The sequence below is a fragment of the Diachasma alloeum genome, unplaced genomic scaffold (genome assembly GCF_001412515.2).
Source record: "Diachasma alloeum isolate Michigan unplaced genomic scaffold, Dall2.0 Dall_scaffold_01204, whole genome shotgun sequence".
Lineage (NCBI taxonomy): Eukaryota > Metazoa > Arthropoda > Insecta > Hymenoptera > Braconidae > Diachasma > Diachasma alloeum.
In genome coordinates this window covers 39,604-60,398 of record NW_021681313.1, presented here as the reverse complement: position 1 = coordinate 60,398, position 20,795 = coordinate 39,604, and the positions used below count along the sequence as shown (strand labels likewise).

The 20,795-nt window shown below is 39.6% G+C and overlaps 3 protein-coding genes across 3 annotated transcripts in view; 2 read left to right on the top strand and 1 right to left on the bottom strand.

Annotated features, from left to right (window-relative positions):
• LOC107046101 (paraplegin) overlaps window positions 1–20,795 on the bottom strand; it is a 94,751-nt gene that overhangs the window by 54,201 nt on the left and 19,755 nt on the right. The window contains exon 3 of the mRNA XM_015268612.2: window positions 10,554–10,705. The gene's annotated coding sequence lies outside the window, so the exon portion shown is untranslated. The remainder of the gene's footprint in view (window positions 1–10,553; window positions 10,706–20,795) is intronic.
• LOC107046103 (forkhead box protein O) lies at window positions 6,421–11,652 on the top strand. Its single transcript, XM_015268614.1, has 2 exons — window positions 6,421–7,794; window positions 11,400–11,652. The coding sequence occupies exons 1-2, from the start codon at window positions 6,621–6,623 to the stop codon at window positions 11,507–11,509; spliced, it is 1,284 nt and encodes a 427-aa protein (XP_015124100.1). The 5' UTR covers window positions 6,421–6,620; the 3' UTR covers window positions 11,510–11,652.
• On the top strand, window positions 14,732–20,741 carry LOC107046098 (importin-4). The gene is made up of 4 exons (XM_015268608.1): window positions 14,732–14,890; window positions 15,242–15,328; window positions 16,513–19,498; window positions 19,726–20,741. The coding sequence occupies exons 1-4, from the start codon at window positions 14,837–14,839 to the stop codon at window positions 19,839–19,841; spliced, it is 3,243 nt and encodes a 1,080-aa protein (XP_015124094.1). The 5' UTR covers window positions 14,732–14,836; the 3' UTR covers window positions 19,842–20,741.

The following is a 20,795-nucleotide window of genomic DNA, read 5'->3' as shown; positions in this document are numbered from 1 at the left end:
GGGGGGGGGGGGGGGGGGGGGGGGGGGGGGGGGGGGGGGGGGGGGGGGGGGGGGGGGGGGGGGGGGGGGGGGGGGATAAGGGGCTTTACAATGTTTTTATTTAGTCTGGAATGCAGCCGATTTAGAGATTTTCCCATCGTCCTGTCAATTTTACTTAATCGATGACAATGAAGAAAAAAAATTTACGTTGTTTACTGGAATAACAATAACCGTGACATTTGCTCCAATTTTGTTAGAAAATAATTGCACGAGTTATACTAGCACTGAATAATTCAGTCAACAATTGCGGTTGGAAAATATTATTTTGTGGTGTTTGTAAATTTCATTTGTTTTATTAGAAAACTCGGTGGTGAGGTATTTATTTTGAATAATGAGGTAAGTAATGTAGAAATTATCCTGAACTGTTGATGGGGAGTCGAGGGGATGTTCAGGCATTTACTTTGTCGGTAACAGTTACAAGATCGTGGGAGAATTTACTTGCCGATGATAAATCGGTAGTAGAGTTCTGATTGTGGGGAACAGATGGCGGTGGATGGTTATTTTACCCTCGGCATTTTCAAATTCAATTCAAAATGGTATTTTATCGCACGCCAGCCTGCAAGGTGACATTTTACAGACATTATGTGATAATAGTATATTGTGGTACCAGTGCGTAAAGGAGTATTTTTCCACACACACGCGGAAAATTACAATATTTTTTGTAACATCTGCCGAGTCAAAATTTCGGATGTGTAGTGTGGATAAATTGGTTGTGCTTTCGCACGAAGTGTGTAAAGTTGTTAAAGTCTCGCACGAGAATTTACTTTTTGTCATGCTGCCCGTGCTAAAAAGCCGCTCACGAAAATGGCGACAACAAATATGTTTCGTCACTGTGACGAAAAATACTATTATCCAAAATCGCAAGTATTCGAAAAAAAGATTTTTTTTTCAACTGAGAGATGAAATTATTCCCTTTATCTTGATAAAAATTCCAATCCACGAACCCACGTTTATTATTTAGAAATGGAGTGGACAAAATGCACCAAACGCATGCACTAACATGCGCTCATATGAGATAAAATCTTTCAAATATTTTCTTTTTTTGCGCGAGTACCCCAAATTTTTTTCTGGCCATTCGATTCAGTATAGTTTTGCACATTATCTTCTATTTTTAAAGTCTTATAGTAGGTGAATTATAAATTTCAACTTAAATCCCATAACAGCCCGTGTATAAGGAAAAATTTGTTCATTTATTTCTGGCGAGACTATTGCGATCAATTTTTTTTTAACATTAAAGAAGTTAGTTTCATGAAACATGAATGTGTTCTGCTATCAACCAAAAAAATTATAGAATTTTCCTTGAACATGAAAAAATAAGATTTGCTAAAAATGGCTTAACATCCTCAATGCAGGAATTATCCTGAGCTGTTGATGGAGAGTCGGGATGGACAAACAAATTGTCATGGGATTATTCAGAAATTCACTTTACCGATAGCAGTTACCTCATCTTGAGCAAATACTTGCCAATGGTAAATCGCGACTGGAGTTCTGACCCTGGGAGACAGATGGCAGTGAACGTTTCTCTCTCCCTCGTAATTTTCAAATTCAATCCGTAAAAAAGCGCAACATCTGTCTCCTATCTTTTACGACTCTCGTCTTCTGCACCTCACGTGTCTCCCCTTTTTATCACGATAAGGCCACATTTCGATTTTCCCAAGTGAAACGAGACAAAGCTACCAGATGCACTAATTCAAACTTCCGGCTGCGAAAAATCTGGCAAATATCCAGAAAATAGGAGTTATTTTGCAGCCGTGGAAAACCAATTTTTCCGTTCATTTATAGGTCTGAAATTCCGAGTATCCTTCACCTCAATCCCTCTGCGTAATCGTTTCACCCAGAAACGTGTGAATGAATTTTATTTTCGAAATTATTCGCATTGTTCAAACGAATGAAACTTTGACGCAAATCTATTCCGGTTGATGCCTACGGCATTTAACAAACGATCGTTGAGGATAAAAAAAAATTCTTAACGACGCCGTTAAAACTCAACTAGCACTGGCAAGATGGCCGCAGCTGGTGCCTCGCTCCAGTTCGGACCACCGAGAAGGGGGTGAAATACAACGGCTTATATCACTCCGCCCCCTCGTTCCCCCATCGCTGAATATGACTCCAAAATATAAACGATATCCGATAAAAAACAAACAGGAATTTGGAAAAATACCTTCTTCCTTGAAATAACACTTCCTCAAGCTGTTCTAATCTCCCTACTCAATCAATAAACAAACGTATCACCCATTCATATTTCACTGAAGTTGGATAATTACATTCGGATAAATTATAGAAGTACGAAAAGTGGTTATTCAAAGTGAGCCTAAGGTCGGAGCTGGGAAACAACTACAACATTGCGGTCCTGCTGAGTAAATTGTTTACATCTTCTCCTGTGCCTTCGAACTGAGTGTAAAATTATGCTCTCTCGACCGCAGACGCATCCCAGAAACACACGCTCTTTGAAATTGTACGTTTTCTGAAATATACCGTGATACATCGTGTGCACATTTATGAGAGAAAAATTACTGAAGTAAATCCAATCTTTTTGAAATAAATAATTATTACAAAACTACTATTACAAAATGTCGACAATTTTTTTGCCCATTATCTTCGGTTAGTTGCACACACGACAGGAACAAAATAAATTGACAATAATTTCTAATTGCACCGTTGAAACAAATCCAAATTTCACCCTATGAGAGAAACCCCGCCGTGCGTCATTTTTCTTTAATTACAATTGACTGGCGAAACGGAGAAATTGAAAAAAAATTAATTTCGTCAATTGAAGTGTGTAAAAAATTATTTTAGTTTTTAGAACAACATATTTCCCAAAATTCCTGAAGAAAACAAATTATTTTGGAGAGATGAATTATGTTTTCCTATGTTAAATGAAATTGCGCATGACGTGACGTTGCCGGAAACTCGCTAAACGCGTCCGGGCAGTGTAGAGTGAATTCGGCAACGCTGGAGACTAAATAACGGCGGGGAATCCCCGCGGAGGTGACCAATGCGCAGAATCGCATTCGGTGACCAGACGAGGGTTAAATTCGATTTAGGGGAAAAAAATAATGAAATTTCACTAAATTGAGATTTCCTCAACTTGCACTGAATTCGCCGGATTTCTATTCATCTTCATGGAATAATTCCGATGCAATGCACAATTTCCATAAATTTTTTCATCAAAGAAAAAAATTTATCAAAAAATTGATTTCTTCCCCTATTTTTTCTAGTCTACTCTCTTTCATCCCCTTTTCCTACGCCACAACTGGATATTTCAAGCAGTGTTTTGATAACATTGTAAACAATTTAGGACTACTGTAACTCGTTCATGCTGTCATCGAGCTACCAGGGGAGTGCGTCCTCGAAAGAAGAGGAACTTCAGTTAGAAGGGGATTTTTGAGATGAGTGCTAAAAGCCAGTGGATCATAACCAGGATACCACGCTGCGAGTAAACAGACCTTAAGAGGCCCCCGGGACTTTCCATAAACAGAATTAAATTGTTAATCCTCGGTTAATGACTCAGGGAATTTAAACGCATTGGCATCAGTGGGGAGGGGGACAGCGTAGGATAGGACGAGGAGGGAATGTTATTTGGAATTGGAGAAAATGAATCGATTCAAGAGGCCTCAAAACTTTGCACGCTTTCCGAAATAGCTGAGATCGTGTAAACATCGTCTTATTTCGGATTCGTTCTTCCCCTCGGATGAAACTGCGGTTCTAACTTGCTATAGTGATCAGAAAGAAACACTCACCAGACGCTACTGAGGCTTTTCGAGAGTGAAGGATTTATAATTAAATTTTCATTTTTAACTGTTGAAAAATTGAGATATAAATCCGTATTTACATTTTTTTAGTTGTTAAGACTGAATGAGTTGGAATAATAATGTTCGTGCTGGTAGAAAAAATTACAAAATTGCGACGGGAAAAAATTTAAAGAGAATTTTGATACTCTCATTTTTTTTTCAATGAAATTCTTGGCAAAAAATGATGAATTAATTTCTTAATTAAGTTACAACAGAATTCATATTAAAAAATTCTCAATACTGAATAACAATTTTTTGGGAATTTTAAACTATTTTTTCTCGCTGAAAATTAATCAATTTTACGTCAAGATTGAAAATTATAAAATAATTTAATCATCACGCGGAACGCACTTGATTTAATTTGCAAGTTCAAAAAGACTTGTCAACGATACAGAGCTCGCGAAATTTCAAACAACCCGTTACATTTTTTAATTACAAAGTTGCACATGCGAATGAGAAATATTGATTTATTTTTCTTTCGTAATGGAGCATTCGGGGGTAACTTACAATGTTTGAAGGTAACATTTGAATATGAAAAGTTGAAAAGTCAAAGGGAATGAATGACACTGAGGGACACCATAGGGTCTCAGTACCAGACGTGTACGATCAGTGGTATAAAATTACGGATATCGTGTAAACAGCGTTGTCGGCGCGTCTGATGGCCGCTTGGGTGGCCCCGTCGTTTTTCCCTCGGCTGTGAGCGAGAGCTTGCAGCCTCACGTGCTCCCCAGAGTTAGTGCCACGAGGCACTAACCTTCCTTGGCTTCCTCCCGATCGCATAAAAGACGAAGAAAGATCGAACGGAATCAGTAAAAAAAAATCATTCCAATTGGGGAGATGAAGAAATACGATTTCTCTCTTCTTGAGATAAGAATAAGGAGGACAGAGCACTTATGGGTCTTATGTATCTCCTGGAGCTTTACATGAGGACACCCGAAGGCGTAACGGTAAACAGAAGCACTCCACCCTTGAGGCCCAGGGGGGTTGTGGAGGGGCGGACAAGTGGGTGGACCAGAAACCACTTGACATTTTTCGAAAATTCCTCAACCCCTTATACCACACGCAGACGCATAGCACATAAATTATAACAAGTGGTTGGAGACTCCCGGAGACAATTTTTTGAGAATTAAAACGTGTAAATAAACTTCTGATGAGTTAGTCACGGAGATAAAAATTATTACGTTGTGATTAAATTACTTTTTAATTTTTCAATCGCGATGTAAAATTGTAATTGAAACATGTGGATAAACTTCTGATGATTTAGTTGTGGAGATAAAAATTATTACGTTTTGATTAAATTATCTTTTAATTTTTCAATCTCGATGTAAAATTGGTTAATTTTCAAATAGAATTTTCTGTTGTTCTACGAATTCAAATTATATGCATGACAAAAATTTCTCACACATGACTTTCACCTTAATTTAATTTTCTTATAAATTTTCACGATAAAAACACGAATTTTAAGCGCGATTTAAAGGGGGTCAAATCTGTAAATCTATTTTCTTTTATTCTTTGATTGAGAATTTCAGAATTTTCATGAGAAATTTGTATATAAAATAGATTATTCTCCCGAAAATTAAGAACTTCAGAGCAAAAAAATTCTGAGAAAACAAAGGTTTGTATGACCTCTAATATCGCTTAAAATTAATGTTTTGATGGCAAGGATCTACCGAAAAAATGAAAAATGGAAGTAATTACGAGGTACGTAATTGCTGCAAATGTATTGAAAATTCAACCACTGACATTGAAGATGAATGATCCCCCTATTCCATGCACTCCTCTCTCCACTTTATTCTCAACTCTTTTATAAAAAAAAAGGTTTCAAGAATTACCCTAAATACACGACAAGGCCCAAACATGCGTCCTGTCACCTCTCTATCACCACATTACTCCTTCCAACCCAAACAAATCCAACATTGACGATCCGAGGAGAGAGGCGTGCTCCGTGCCCTGAGAGACCAAGAGCCCGAGATAAATATCAGAATTAAATCCCACTCTCCCTTGCTATCTAATCTCTGAATATCTCTATGACGTCTTTGTGTCATTCGAACTGGCATTACGCATAAGGAATAATAAACAAAACTCTTTCGGCCGACTCCTCATTGACGTGAGTCACTCGAGAAGAAGAAGACCAAGCGCCTCGGTACAATACCACGCCGACAGTTGTATCGATTACCGCTCGATTTGTCTTACAACTCAATACCTCAAACCAATAAAACAAAAACCATCAAAAAATTGCCAGACCAATAAAAAAAAATTACCGATTAATTTTTTCTTCTCCCGACCAAAAACCTTGAATATGCAAGACAATTCCCCAAACGCGAAATAAATGAAAAATCAATTAACAATCTATTAAACACCAAAATAGAAGAGATAAAGGATTGATAATCCTACGAAACCTGTCATATCCCCCTGAAACCTCACGATTGGATCGAAAGCCCCATCAATCCCAGCAAAACCGACCACTCACACCGGCCGAACCCGAGAATCCCCACCCAGAGGCGTCTCTAACCCATCACGCCACACCCCAGCCTCATTGAATCCTCTCCTCATCCGATCATCTCGGTCCACCAGTCATCCGCAACCCTCACACGCGACACTTCCTCTCCCATCCAAACAACTCCATAATCAATCCTCTACATCCCCAAAACCCCAAACAGTTTACACTAACCACTCTCCCATGTAAACAATACCTCCTCCGCAAGCCTTGACCCCAAGCCCCCCGGATTAATAAAGCCACTGGAGCTATGTTAACTGTAAGTGATAAGTGACCAAAAAATCCCCTCACCAATGTACGACAACTACCTTAACGCCAAGATGAAGAGCGATGTGGAGGCACCGTCACTCCACCTGCACGACCACCTGACGTCATCCCCAAGTGTTCACCCCCTGGTGTCGAGAAATCCGTCGAGTGTAATCTCATCGCTATCCCAGAGTGATACCCTGGTGACGAGTGCCCCGGAGACCCCGCGAAAGCCAGGTGCACGTCGCCAGGAGAAGCCCCCCTACTCCTACATAGCGCTGATAGTAATGGCAATACAGTCGAGCCCGGACAAACGATTGACCCTCTCCGAGATCTACACATTTCTCCAGCAAAGATTTCCCTTCTTCAGGGGAGCCTACCAGGGCTGGAAGAACTCGGTGCGCCACAATTTGAGCCTCAACGAGTGCTTCATCAAGCTGCCGAAGGGCCTGGGAAGGCCGGGCAAGGGCCACTACTGGACGATTGATCCGGCGAGTGAGTACATGTTCGAGGAGGGGAGCTTTCGCCGAAGGCCCAGAGGTTTCAGGAGAAAATGCCAGGCCCTAAAGCCCCAGTACTCGCAGTACTTCCCCGGGGGGGCGCCCATGGGAGTCGGGGGGGCTCAGCCCCCCGGGTACGACAACATCCCTGGCTCGGGGGTTGATTATTCAAATGGCTATCAGAATCAGTACCAGAATTATCAGGAGTACGCTTCAATGTACGGAGCTGCTGCTGCTGGAGCTGTTCCAGAGTGGAGTTCCTATCCTGAGACCCCCTACAAACCCCCACCCCCGCCGATCGCTGAAGTGACGTACAAAACGACTGAGGTAACGTACAAAACTGGAGAAGCCTCGTTGTACAGAAATGGAGAGATTGCGTTCAAGAATGAGCCGTACGTCAGGGGTCAGGATCAGCTTGCCTACCGGCCCAATGACGGATTTTTGAGCAAGGAACATGGCCAGGGACAGGAGGCGGTGGGGTACAAGACAGAGAGTGATAACGAGGGCCTCATGAGCTGTAATTACAAGTGTGGGAGCAGTGGACAGCCACAAATTCCACAGCATCCGCAGGATTATTATGTTGGGTATGGACTTGGGGGCAACTGTGGTAATATCAATGTTGCGGCTATGAGGAGTCTTCAAGCTCACACTGGGGGGAGTAGTTCGGTTGGGAATATCAGCTCGCCGTACAGTGACTGCCCTACGCCCGCTACTGATCATGGTATGTGTTGATTTTAATATTTGTTTTTAATCGTTTTTCTGGGATTCAGGGGGGGGGGGGATTTTGAGGGTGATGTTTTACATTTAACGTTTTTGTAAATTGATCGCTCGCGGATATGTCCAGGAAACATTCTGTTATAAATTCCTGACAAAAGATATCTTTTGAGATTTTTCCCTGAAGTTAACAGTGATGGTTTCGCAATTTTTTTTTCGATGGGTATCAAAATTCAATGAAAAATTGGGGACACACTTTTTTTCTATTTCGATAAATAATGAGTCTTAGCCAATTGAAAATGTCGGCGTTATGACGCCATGACCTCACAGCAAAAACGAATGACTGAATTTCAGATGAACAGGTGCATAAACATCTTCATTCATTCATCTTAATTCACAAATTTGCATTTTATTCAAACGATTTTTAGTGTCTGAAAAATGTCTACAAAAGGTGTGTGAAATTTAGATATTTGTTTTTGCTGTGCTAGACATTTTTTTAATCGGCTGTATATTCTCAGCTTTCCATCATTTTTTCATCCAGTTTTCGCACTTCATCATTTCATTCAACGAACAAATTCTCAAGTTGTATGAAAAATACTTTTTACGTTTGACTTTTTTTGAAATTAGAATGAGTGAAGATCAATTCAATTAAATTTTGTTCTTTTGTATTCAATTCAGGAATGGAGCCAGTAGAGAAGAATTTCTTTACCGTAAAGAACAGGAAATAGTCAAATACATAAAAATTCTTCAAGATCAAGAGACATTTGAGAGAATTTTCCCCTCTTGATCTCTTTTCTCCTTTCTCTGCCTTCATTTCTGTTTTGAAATACGTAACACGAGATCACTCTGTCCCCGCGAAAAGGGTAGAATGCACGACCTGTTGGTGGTACCGGTCACATACCACCCATAGAGCCTAGACTAAATGTGTTGACTTTAACGAGCGTCAATTTTCCATGGCTGTCGAGAAGGATCAGCAAGGATTCAACGACGCCGGGCCATGTGGGAAAAACGGGGAAACTTTATGAGTTCAATGGGCGCCAGCCTACCCGTAACATAAAACTGTCATATCCCTTTATTCCTGAATCTTGAGACAAAAATTTCTCATTCGTTTACTACTCTAAACTTTCCCTCAATCTCAGAAAGTCAAAATATTGAAAAAATCCCAAATTCAAATTCAATCGGAAAATTTATGAAAAAATAAATTACCTCATTCATCATTATTATTTATACTTGTGTTATGCAAATTGGAGTCTTGCTCAAGTGTCTCGAAATTGTTTATTAATTTTGTGAGTTCGACGACTCGGTTCAGTGAAACGGAAGAACGTCGTCGTCTGAAACCGACGGGACGTGACAGCGACTATTAGCTCCGGTGACAGTTAGCTTTTTAACGCACTCAACACGTGTCCCCCGAGCTTCAAAAAATCATCATCAATGTCACAAACTCCCCCAACAAAACCTCAAGAGATAAAAAATCAAATTCGTGGAACGATAAATCAATTTCATCGCAATTTTCCGGTGCTAAACTACAGAGATCGCACTCTAATTGTGAAAGAGGAAGAAAAAAATTGAGTTTCTTTCATAAACTCATATCGCTTAAGTAGTCACACTCGGGGGAGTGCGATCCCGGGCCACCTATCATCAAAATGTTTACAGGTTCGATAAACAACGCGTTCTTTAATCCACTCTTACTTCAGAGTGGATTTAAACCGCGATTACATGTTCGTTAATTTGTCAAGAACATGAGCTGCTTTGATGAATCTCGAGATTCTTCCGATGTTTTTACGTATAAACCAAAGGAAATAGTTGTTTTTTTCAATCGAAGGCAGAAAAAATATATTTGAATTGAGTATATTCGGTTATTGATTGAATGGATGGCAAATCTCATGCTTAAATAAAGGATATCCAAGTGCCTTTCATTATTCAAATTTGAAAATTTTCAAGATTGTTCAAATTCATTTTTTACCAACAGTTTAGCAATCAAACTACATCAGGAAAACTCAAAAAATCATGCGTAATCATCGTAATTCAGTTTACATTTTGCAAAAAATAATTTTTTTCAACGTTTCTTCTCCATAAATAAATAATTAAAATTGTATAATCGATTTCTGGGAAAATTCTGAATATTCACAATTTTTTTTATTCTGTGGAGGATAATGTCAACCTTTGGAAATTGAAATTTTCAATTATTTTGCAGATTTTCCGCAAAAATTTGACTTTTTATTTTTTTCGCATTTATTAAATATTTAAAATAGAGACCTTCAAAGTTCAAATAATACTCAAATTGGGCTTGAACGTAAGATCGATAGTTGACTACAAATTTTGGAAAAGATTTCACCGAAAAAAAATACAAAATTACTTGGATATCCTCAATGATATTAATATACCAGTATTCTGTAAATTATGTCAATTTTTTTCGTAAATCGGACATAACATTCTCAACTGAAATATAAAAATACCTGAATCGAGTGTATTTTATTCTTGATTAAAGAATAATATCCTCAATTCAAGTATAAATAAGCGCCTCATTCATTCAAAAATATCCAATTGACACACGTCCATATTCTCAATTCTCCTAAATCCGCAACGAGCCCGAATTTCTGATTCAGGTAAATCATTTCATTTCAGATTGGCCATATGCTTAGTATCGTGAATGCGAGATCAATCCGCACGTTTCCCCGCCGATTTTTATTTTCATTTTTCAACTCCTCGAGTATTTCCGGAACACTCAATTCAACTTGCGGAAATAAAAATCAAATTGGTACTCACCAAACCCAGCAGTTCGAACTCTCAGCTATTTCTCTGCATTTTTTATGATCCTATGGAGATATTAGAGGACCGCACGCGAAGAATTCCTTCTGCAAATGTTTTTTCTCACTTCACTTCACTTCATTTCACTTTATTTCACTCAATGTCTTTTTCTGAAACAGAAAAATAAAAACTCGTTGAATAATAGGAAATAGTGATTGAAGAAATGAGTCCCTCCCCAAATTCCGTGTTGCTAGAGAGATTCCAATCTGAATGGAGCCATTGAATCATAACTCGTGACTAACGCCTAAACCTGTCGTCAACAATTTTTTCATTTATTTTCATTTTCATGCATTATGTCCACTTCTCTCGATCCTAAATTAGGGGAATTATAGTCAATAAATTGGTAACGCTTGTCTGAGGTGGTACTCGAGATCTCTAGGGAAAACTTTGATAAAAGAGAGAAAAGAGACAGGAGTCAAGTGTTTTCGTACTTGAGGCATCAACTTGAGAACATGGTTCTCTCTCTTTGAATATCATTTTTTATCATCATCTGTGAGAATTGTGTGTGGTCCTCTCTAAAATGGAGTAGTGTAAAAAAATAAAAACAGAAGGTTTGGCGGAACTCGTGCATTTCAATTTACAGAAAAAAAATAATGTAATTTAAAATTTCACTGAAAATCCAACGGAATTCCGAATTTTCCACTAAATAAAAATTCACGAATGTGTTTCCCTGAATTTCCCTAATAATGTTATTAATTTTCATGGAATAATTGAACTGAAATTCAGAGATTCCATAGATTTTCAATTATGCAATGTCTGGAAATTTCAGTGGAACTGTCACTCTATTCGATTATTTTTTTTCAGGGCTGAGAATTCAGAGCTGTAGTTCGAGTTCCAACAGTTCAGGTGGTGCCTTAGTAGAGCGAAAATCCTCGTACCTCGGACACACACCAAGTTCTGTATATTTCATCTAATGAAAGAGCAGACACCATCGACACCAATCACTTCACCAAAAACTTGACGCAAAGTTGTACCAAAAAATGTGCCTATTTATATTCATTATCATCAGCTCTAACTAAAGAAAAAACTACAGTTAAATTAAGACTAGGGATTAAGGAAGGATCATCTGTTCTGTAGAATAAAGATATTGTTTGCTAAAAAATATTCACTGCATTTTTCCCACTTCGTTTGAATTTCGAATGGAGATAAGAAGATAATGTGGCAACACGTTGCATCCAGACGTGCAGTGGAGTATTTGTACGGGACCCAGAATCACTCAAACGATCGTAAAAAACGTGGTAGCATGCGGGATGGGTACATAAGGGGGTAGTTCCACGTGGTGGTCACTCCACTTGTTCAAACATTCGGATTTTTTGACATTGAAAAAAACCCTACTTCAAAAATTTTTCATTCAGCACCGAATGCTTTCGTCAAATTCTTTCTACACGGAGTGAAATGTTCAGTAAAAATTATGGAACTCACAATTCACTCACCGATTACGGAATCGATTCAGACAATTTAAGTGACGATATCGTAATTTTTCACAGGAGATTCGGATAAAAATTACGGACCACTCCGAAAAAATTCCGTGACAGTTCCGTAAAATTTCCTACAACCACATTTCGCTCCGAATTACGGAAAAGAGACGTAATTTTTATTGAATATTTCTCTCTGTGTATCAAAATGACTTTTCCTCAAAAGCCCCCACCGAACAGAAAATTATTGTTCACGAAAAACTGAATATTTCTGTCAAATTCGTCAGAGGATAGAAAACTGAAAATTTCTTCGTAATTGCATGAGAAAATCAAATTACAAATGAATCAACAAATTAAATTTTAATTTTGCAGTGCAATTGAGCATAAATAGCCGACAAAATCCAGAGAATTTCTCAAGGCTTTGCATTTTGCGAAGAATTCATTAAAAATTGAATTTAAAAAATTCTAAAAGTGTAGTTAAATGTCCTGCATTTCGATAATCCATGCAATAATCATGTAATTAATTTCTCGAGTCGTTAACTCCCTCCAATAATCGCCTCACGTTTCTCAAATTCTTTTTTTTTCCTCATTGATATTTACACGATAAATTAAACATCACGACACAATCTGCAACGGCTGAAGGCATGTGGCGTACGTCGGCAACACGAAGCAGATTTCAGCGGTGCGGCAAGCAGATCTCAGAACCGTTTAATTTCCCATTAATTCATCCTCCACACCCAGACCCCAAATCCCACAGCATCTATTTTCCCCCGAAATATTCCACGAAAAAATCTAAAATTCCCTCTTGACAAATAGCGTAGGTCAGTGAATAATCCCACAGACTTGCTCCATGTAAATCGTTTTTTATGGAGAGAAATAAATAGATAAGTGGTAGTGGGTGAAACTTTACTTGGAGGATCGTCACGACGTGCAAGCGGAGCCACTCAACGAGCCTGTTGACAGCCCCGCAACATTGTCCTCAATCCTCCACCTCTCTACCTATTTTTCAAATTTTAATATCCAGAGGAAGAGTAGTATAGTATTGAGTCGAGAAGCGGAAACTCGAGAGGAAAAACTAGAGTAAAAAAAAGAGGAAGGGATTTTTTGAGAAAATAAACGGTCTAAGACATCTCAGGGCATCCCTGCGAGAAAATGACTAGTTTCAAGTAAAAAATGCTCAAATTGTTGAAAAATAATTCACATGGAATTTCCACATGCATTATTATTGACAAAGCACTTAATTTCTGGAATGTTCAGTGAAATTCCATTTTAGAAGTGCGCATGACAGTGAAAATAATTGAAAATTGTGAGAATTCAGAGAACTATTGTTCTAAATTCCCAGTCGATGAAAATTCCAAGCTCTCAGTGATTTGTTAATGATCGCTCGACATGAAAAACACAATTTCTTGAATTTTCAAGATGAATGAAAAGTCTCTTTACCTATTTCTGAAAATTTAATGCTCAGAGGGAAAGTAGCATTGAGTCGAGAGGCGGAAACTCGAGAGGAAAAACTAGAGTAGAAAAAAGAGGAAGGAGGTTTTTCGAGAAAATAAACTGTGAAAGACATTTCAGGCCATCCCTACGAAAAAATGACTCTTTAAATGTCAAGTAAAATTGTAAACAAATAATTCACATGAGTCAATTTCTGCAATGTTCAATGAAAATCCAATTTACAAGTACCTGACAGTTAAAATAATTGAAAATTATGAAAATCTAGGCAACTAGTTTTTTACTTTCAATCTATCGAAAATTCCCATGCAGTAGTTTTTCAAGTTTTCCGACAGTCCACGTAATCTTGAAACGAAAAAGAGAATAAAGAATAAATAAACCAATAAATAAAGACGAATGATAAAAAAACAAAATAAAGAGCCGAATCAAACAGTTCTTAAAAAATTTTCAAACTAAAAAAATTCAATTTTAAAAAATGTAAGTACAAATCAATCAAAAACAGAAGAATTGGGTCGAGTGGAGAAACAAGAGTAAAAGGAAGGAGGTATCTTCAAAATAACAAACTTTCGAACCCATTTCCTCACCTTCAAAAAAAACTCCAAGCAAGAAGGAAGCGAAAATAACCCCAAAAAATCCGAAAAATCGTCGAATCAGTAATTCACAACTACTATTCAATCATCAGAAATATCAGAATGCGGTGACAAGAGCACAACACCATCTTCACCCTCACCGCCTCTGTTTATTTCTAAACACAAGGACAAAGAGAAACAATGCTACCGATCCAGCTGCACCTGTATATTTTCTCGCCATCTGTTTATTTACATCGTTCCCACTACAATGGGGAGACAATTCCCCCAAGACCAAAAAAAGACTCCAAACAATCCCATAAACCCAGAAATTTTTTCCAACTCTCCTTCAACGTTAAAGACTTGAAAATTGTCGAAATGCGCGTGATCCCCCGTTCGTAAATAATCACTCAATGAGTGTGTATAATTAAGCCCTCGACTACTATTGTATATTATTTTCACTGCTGTAGTAAACATACTTACATTAAACGTTTACAAACTGCTCATATCACCGGGTTCGACGTTCTCGAGATGATTTAAACACGCAGAAGGCGAGAACAAAGGGCTGAGTGACGACATCTTGCTGAACTGCTTCGAACCCCCACTGTCGTCCGCCAGACGGCGGCAGAGGCCACTCAACGGATAAAACAGGCGTGAGAATAGCCGAGAATGGGCATCGGGAATATTCGAACTGGCGAGCCCTCAGTCCCGAAACGAGGGAATGGCGACCAGCTGTGAATTACCTCCGACAACTCACTAACACTTTTTACCGGAATTAACTCTGACTTTTCAGCATCACGGTCACACCATCATGGAAGAGATCCTCGCGAATTTGCTGGTGCCTGACAACACCATTATTCAGCAGGTACGAACACTAATTTCATCGAATTAACTAATTAATTCTCACCAATGACTCATGAACTAAACACGTGCTCATTCGGCTTTTGGAGTCACTCAATCATCAATTCAGTAGCGAAGTGGTAAAAGGGTTTAAGTCGGCTCATCTTCCAGTTGAGTTTTTGAGGAATATTTCCGAATCTAAGGGAGATGGCGAAATTTTCGTAATTGCGTTTGTTGTAGCCCTCAATCAGCCCTACAAAAAAGGTCATAATAAACATTTTGGTATCACCCTTAGATTCCGAGATATTCATTGAAAACTGGCCAATAGTCAAAATTGACTTGAACCGTTTTATTTAAATTAATCGTTTATTTAAAGGGAACTGCGGAGTTGAGGGCAGCCCTGACCAAGCCCGAGAGCACTCCGATGCTGTGCGAGCTGATCGTGTCCTCGGGAAACCCACAGGTAGTCCAACAACCTCTGACAGATTGGCAGAGCGATCGAACTGATTGAATTCATCGGGGATTTTGGGAAACGAGATGAGTCGACATGAGGGGGTGGATTTTTCTCAATTCTTTTTCATTTGAGGCACACAGAGGAAGCTTTTTCTTCTGAGGATTGATCTCGTACAGAATTGAGCATTATGAACAATTCAGAAGAACTTCAGTAAAAAAATTGTTTCATCAATATTCTTTGAAAAGGGCTGAAATTTTATGTACACTAGTCAAATTTTCACGAGAACGAAATTGAATTCTTCATTTAAAAAAAAAGATGAAATTTATAATTTCACTGGAAATTTACTGACACCTCAATTTTTTTAATTTCCCAAGTTGCTTGAATGTTAAATTAAAACATGAATACACATTAAATTTTAACGGAGTGATTTTTTCATAATTCTTTTCAATTTGAGCCACACAGGGATTTTTTTCTTCTATGAATTGAATTAGTACGTTCAACTGCAGAAACTCAACAAGACTAAGAATAATCAATAACAGAATTGAGCATTATAAACAACTTAAAACAACTTCAGCAAAAAAATTGTTTCATCAAAATTGTTTAAAAAAGACTGAAATTTTATGTACGTTCAACTGCAGAAACTCAACAAGACTAAGAATAATCAATAACAGAATTGAGCATTATAAACAACTTAAAACAACTTCAGCAAAAAAATTGTTTCATCAAAATTGTTTAAAAAAGACTGAAATTTTATGTACGTTCAACTGCAGAAACTCAACAAGACTAAGAATAATCAATAACAGAATTGAGCATTATAACCAATTCAAAACAACTTCAGCAAAAAAATTATTGTTTCATCAAAATTGTTTGAAAAAGGCTGAAATTTTATCAGCTCTTTAGTCAGAATTTTCCCGAGAACAGAATTTAATTTGATTTGATAAAAAAAAACTATGAAATTTCAAATTTCCCTGAAAATTCAAGGGCACCTCAAATTTTTTAGTTCCGCAAGTTGCATGAATTTTTACTTAAAACATCGACACACATAAAAAAAAACTGGACGAAACGAAAGAAAGCGAAAATAAATGACCCCAACTATTGTTCTGCAGCCCAAAAAATCCTCCAGAAACGTAGACTCATCTCACCCACCCCCTCCCCCCAGCATTTCAAAAATCCCCCCTAAAATACCATTCCAGATAAGGCAATACGCAGCCCTCCTCCTTCGAAAGAGATACTCCAAAGGAAAGCACTGGAGCAACCTGGCCCCAGAGATCCGCACGCAAGTGAAATCAATGCTCTTGCAAGGGCTGGTGAACGAGCCCGAGCGAGGTGTGAAGAATGGAATAGCCCAGTTAATCGGGGTGATCGTCAAGCACGAAATACCCCACAACACTTGGCCGGAGATATTCCAGTTCATCCAGCAGCTGGTGACAAGCGACAACCCGTCTGACAAGGAGCTAGGAATGTACACACTGGCAACAATGACGGAGATGGCTCCAGAGATGTACCTAGCGCACGCATCCTCCCTCATGAGTTTGCTGGGCCAGACCTTCAGTAGCCTCCAAGAGCTGGGCACCCCAGTGGCCTTCTACATAATTCAAACAATGCTCCACCTGACGCCCTTAGTCGAGAACAACCAGGTGATGGTGAACGCCTACAACCAGATGATCCCAGTTGCGATGAACGCAGTCCAAGCATTGACGCTGACAAGCCAAGAGAAGGCAGCCGAGGCGATGGAGCTCTTTGACGAGCTCTGCGAGAGTGCCGAGACTGTCATCTCGCCTCACATAAAAAACCTCATCCCAATGTGTCTGACAATAGCCAGAAATAAAACCCTGGACGACGATCTTCGAGTGAGGGCCATTGGACTGATCGGTTGTCTAGCTAGGACCAAGACAAAAGCCATCGTCAAGCACAAGATGGTGGAGCCAATAGTGGATGTTCTGTTTGAGCTCATGGCGAGCCCCCCAGACGACGAGAACGACGAGGTTTACTTCAGTGGAGAGAACGAGGACAACACCCCAGTGACCTGTGCCACTCAGACACTAGATCTTCTTGCAATTCATCTGAAACCTGATAAGCTTGTTCCTCATCTGCTGAAGCACGTTGAGCCCGGCCTTCAGAGCACTGACATCTGCGCGAAGAAGGCGTCGTACCTGGCACTCGCTGTTCTCGCCGAGGGCTGCGCCGAGCACATAAGGTCCAAGTACCTCGAGTCCTTCTTGAGGTGCATCTGTCAAGGGATCACTGATCAATCGCCGGTGGTGCGCAACGCAGCTCTCTTCGCTCTTGGCCAATTCTCGGAGTACCTCCAGCCTGAGATAAGCCAATACTCCCAGCAACTGCTACCTGTTTTGTTCGATTACCTGGGGCAGATGTGCGCACACTTGAAGCAGGAGGGACGAGAGCCACCTTCGGTGGACAGAATGTTCTATGCACTTGAAACATTCTGTGAGAACCTCAATGATGCGCTTCTCCCGTATCTTCCGACTTTGATGGACAGATTGTTCGAGACACTGAGCGGTGACTCTCCTGTTCATATCAGGGAATTGGCTATCAGTGCTATTGGGGCTGCTGCCAATGCCAGTAAGGAGCACATGGTGCCGTACTTTCAACGGATTATTGCCATTCTTGATGTGTATTTGACGAATAGCCATACTGATGAGACAATGTGTCTTCAGATCCAGTCAGTCGACACTCTGGGAGCCCTCGCCCGAACAATCGGTGAAGAGACCTTCGCCCCCCTTGTAGGAAAATCCCTGGACCTGGGAATAAAGTTAATAACCAGTACAGACGAGCCAGACTTGCGAAAAGCAGTGTACGGTCTCTTCGCCTCAATAGCCTCGATAACGAAAAAGGAAATGGCACCAGTGTTGCCCCAGATCCTGGAGCACATTTTCAGCAGCATCCAGAGCTCTGAGGGTATCGTCCCTCACTTCAAAGACAGCGAGAACACGGCATTCCCCGTGTACGAAGACACAAGTGATAACGAGAACGACGACGAAGAGGACATTGAGAACACAGACAACGAGGAGGACGACGATGAGGAGGACGACGAGGTGGCTGGGTACAGCGTGGCAAACGCCTACATAGAGGAGAAGGAAGAGGCAGTCCTGGCACTCCGAGAGATTGCCCACCACACAGAGGACGCCTTTCTCCCCTACCTCGAGAAATCCTTCGAGGAGACCTTCAAACTCACAAACTACCCACAAGAGGACATAAAGAAAGCATCGATAGACGCTCTCTCCCAATTCTGCATAAACTTTTCAAAGATAAACACACCGGAGGGTAAACAGGCACTGTCAAAAGCCATTGGGGTTTACATTCCCAAACTGTCTGAGATTATTCGACTGGATTGCGAGCCACAGGTGGTGATAAGTGGTTTAGAGGCATTAGCAGAGCTTCTGAATGAGATTAAAGAGGATGTTGTTGCTGGTGAGGGCCACAAAGATGCTGTTATGAATTGTGTTATTGACGTATTCACTGGAAAAATTGAGTGTCAGGATCAGGACGAGGGAGAGGGGGATGACGATGAGGCAGAGCAGGATGAGTTTCTGATTGAGTGCGCTGGAGATGTTCTGTCGTACTTTGGCAAGGCCATTCCTGCTGAGGAATTTGCACTCTACTTCCACAAGGTCCTGCCTTATCTTAGGGAGAGGGTTAAGGAGAGCAAGTCCGAGGCCCAGAGGTCCTTCGCTGTGGGAACGATATCAGAGTGCCTCTCCGGGCTGAGGCACACTGTTGGTGCATTCGTTCCCCAGCTTTTGCCACTGTTCAGAAAGAGAATTGAGGATCCCAGTCCTGAAGTCAGGAATAATGCGTACTATGGGATCGGGGAATTGGTGCTTCATGGGAAGGAGGCTGTTTACTCTCATTACAATGAGATTCTTCAGCTACTGTCGCAGGCTCTACAGAGGGAGGAGCATGCTGGACCCAGGGATAATATGACTGGGGTCATTGCTAGGCTCATTATCAGTAATTATTCTCTTGTCGATTTGGAGAGGGTCTTCCCTGCTTTTGTTCAACAACTCCCTCTCAAACAGGATTTCGAGGAGTATCAGGCTGTTTTCAGGAGTATTTTGACACTCTACAGGGCTGGGCATGAAGTTATTAAGCCGCATATGCAGGCACTTCTCAAGGTTGCTATCAGTGTGCTGCATGAGAAGAAAGCACCTAATGAAGGTAATTAAAATATTTTTCTGTTGAAATAGCAGTTATTTTGACTATTAGTGGAAAATTTTTATTCACGATTCGAAATTTAAAATTGTAAATCACTCAATTAATCACAGAATGACCGATAATTCTAATTAAAGAACGTGTAACATGTACAGGATGAACATGTTGTTATAATTCATTTAATAATTTGGAATTGGCTGTAATTAAATTCGAGTGGGTTTGTTTGATTACAGAAACAAAAGGATTAATAACAGAACTGATAAACTCTGCCCAACGAGATTTCCCCAACGACTGGAGTACAGTATTCAACGAACTCCCCCACGAACTTCAACAAATTCTCTCAGCGTAAAACTAAAAAAAAACTCAAGTGTTTATATATAAATTTTCTACGTCATCGAACGATTAAGAAATTGTTGGCAACCAATCAGATGATATTACAGAGTGAACCGTGTTGTTGACCGACGCTGGTTCGGGAAAAATAATTATTTAGCACTGGCTACGAGAGCCTAGTCAAAGGTCATCACTAGCACTCGAAGCAACTTAATGTTCCTTAAATTCTGTTCTTATAACGATTAAATGCGAGTTAAATTCGTGCCTTATTTTCAATGCGAGTGTTCTGTTGTGTTTTTTAGATTAAAATTTTCCGGAATTTTTGGTGACAATTGCCATTTGAATTTTATTGAGAATTTTGGCAAGTGGCCGTATCGATCCAAGACTCGATAGTGGATAATTTTTTTTTTTTCGAGGATAAGGAACCAGTGACAGTTGAGTGTTTATATTAAATATAGTTTAGCATTGATACAACATTTTACATTTGTTGCTGTCTCTTTGTCGCTTGCAATCGATAAATTTGAATTATAGTGCACATGTAATTGATGCTCATGGGGCAATCGTTCGTGTAATTGCAAGTGAATAAAGGTTTTGCATTTTTACAACTTCATTCTTTTGATTTTATTTATCCAATTTGGTAGATATTTGCTTGGAAAATCAGGTAGTCGATTGTGGAACTCGACTATTGGATACCCGTGGGGATTAGGAACTATCATATCAGGTTTAATCTCTGGAATTTGGCATTTGAATATTATTGAGAATTTGGGGAAGCGGCCATATCGATCCAAGACTCGACAGTGACAGTTCGGTGTTTATATTAAATATAGTTTAACATTGATACAACATTTTAGATTCGTGACTGTCCCTTGGTCACTTGCAATCAATAAATATGAATTATAGTGCACGTGTAATTGCAAGCGAATAAAGGTTTTCCATTTTTACAACATTCTTTTGATTTTATTTATCCAATTGG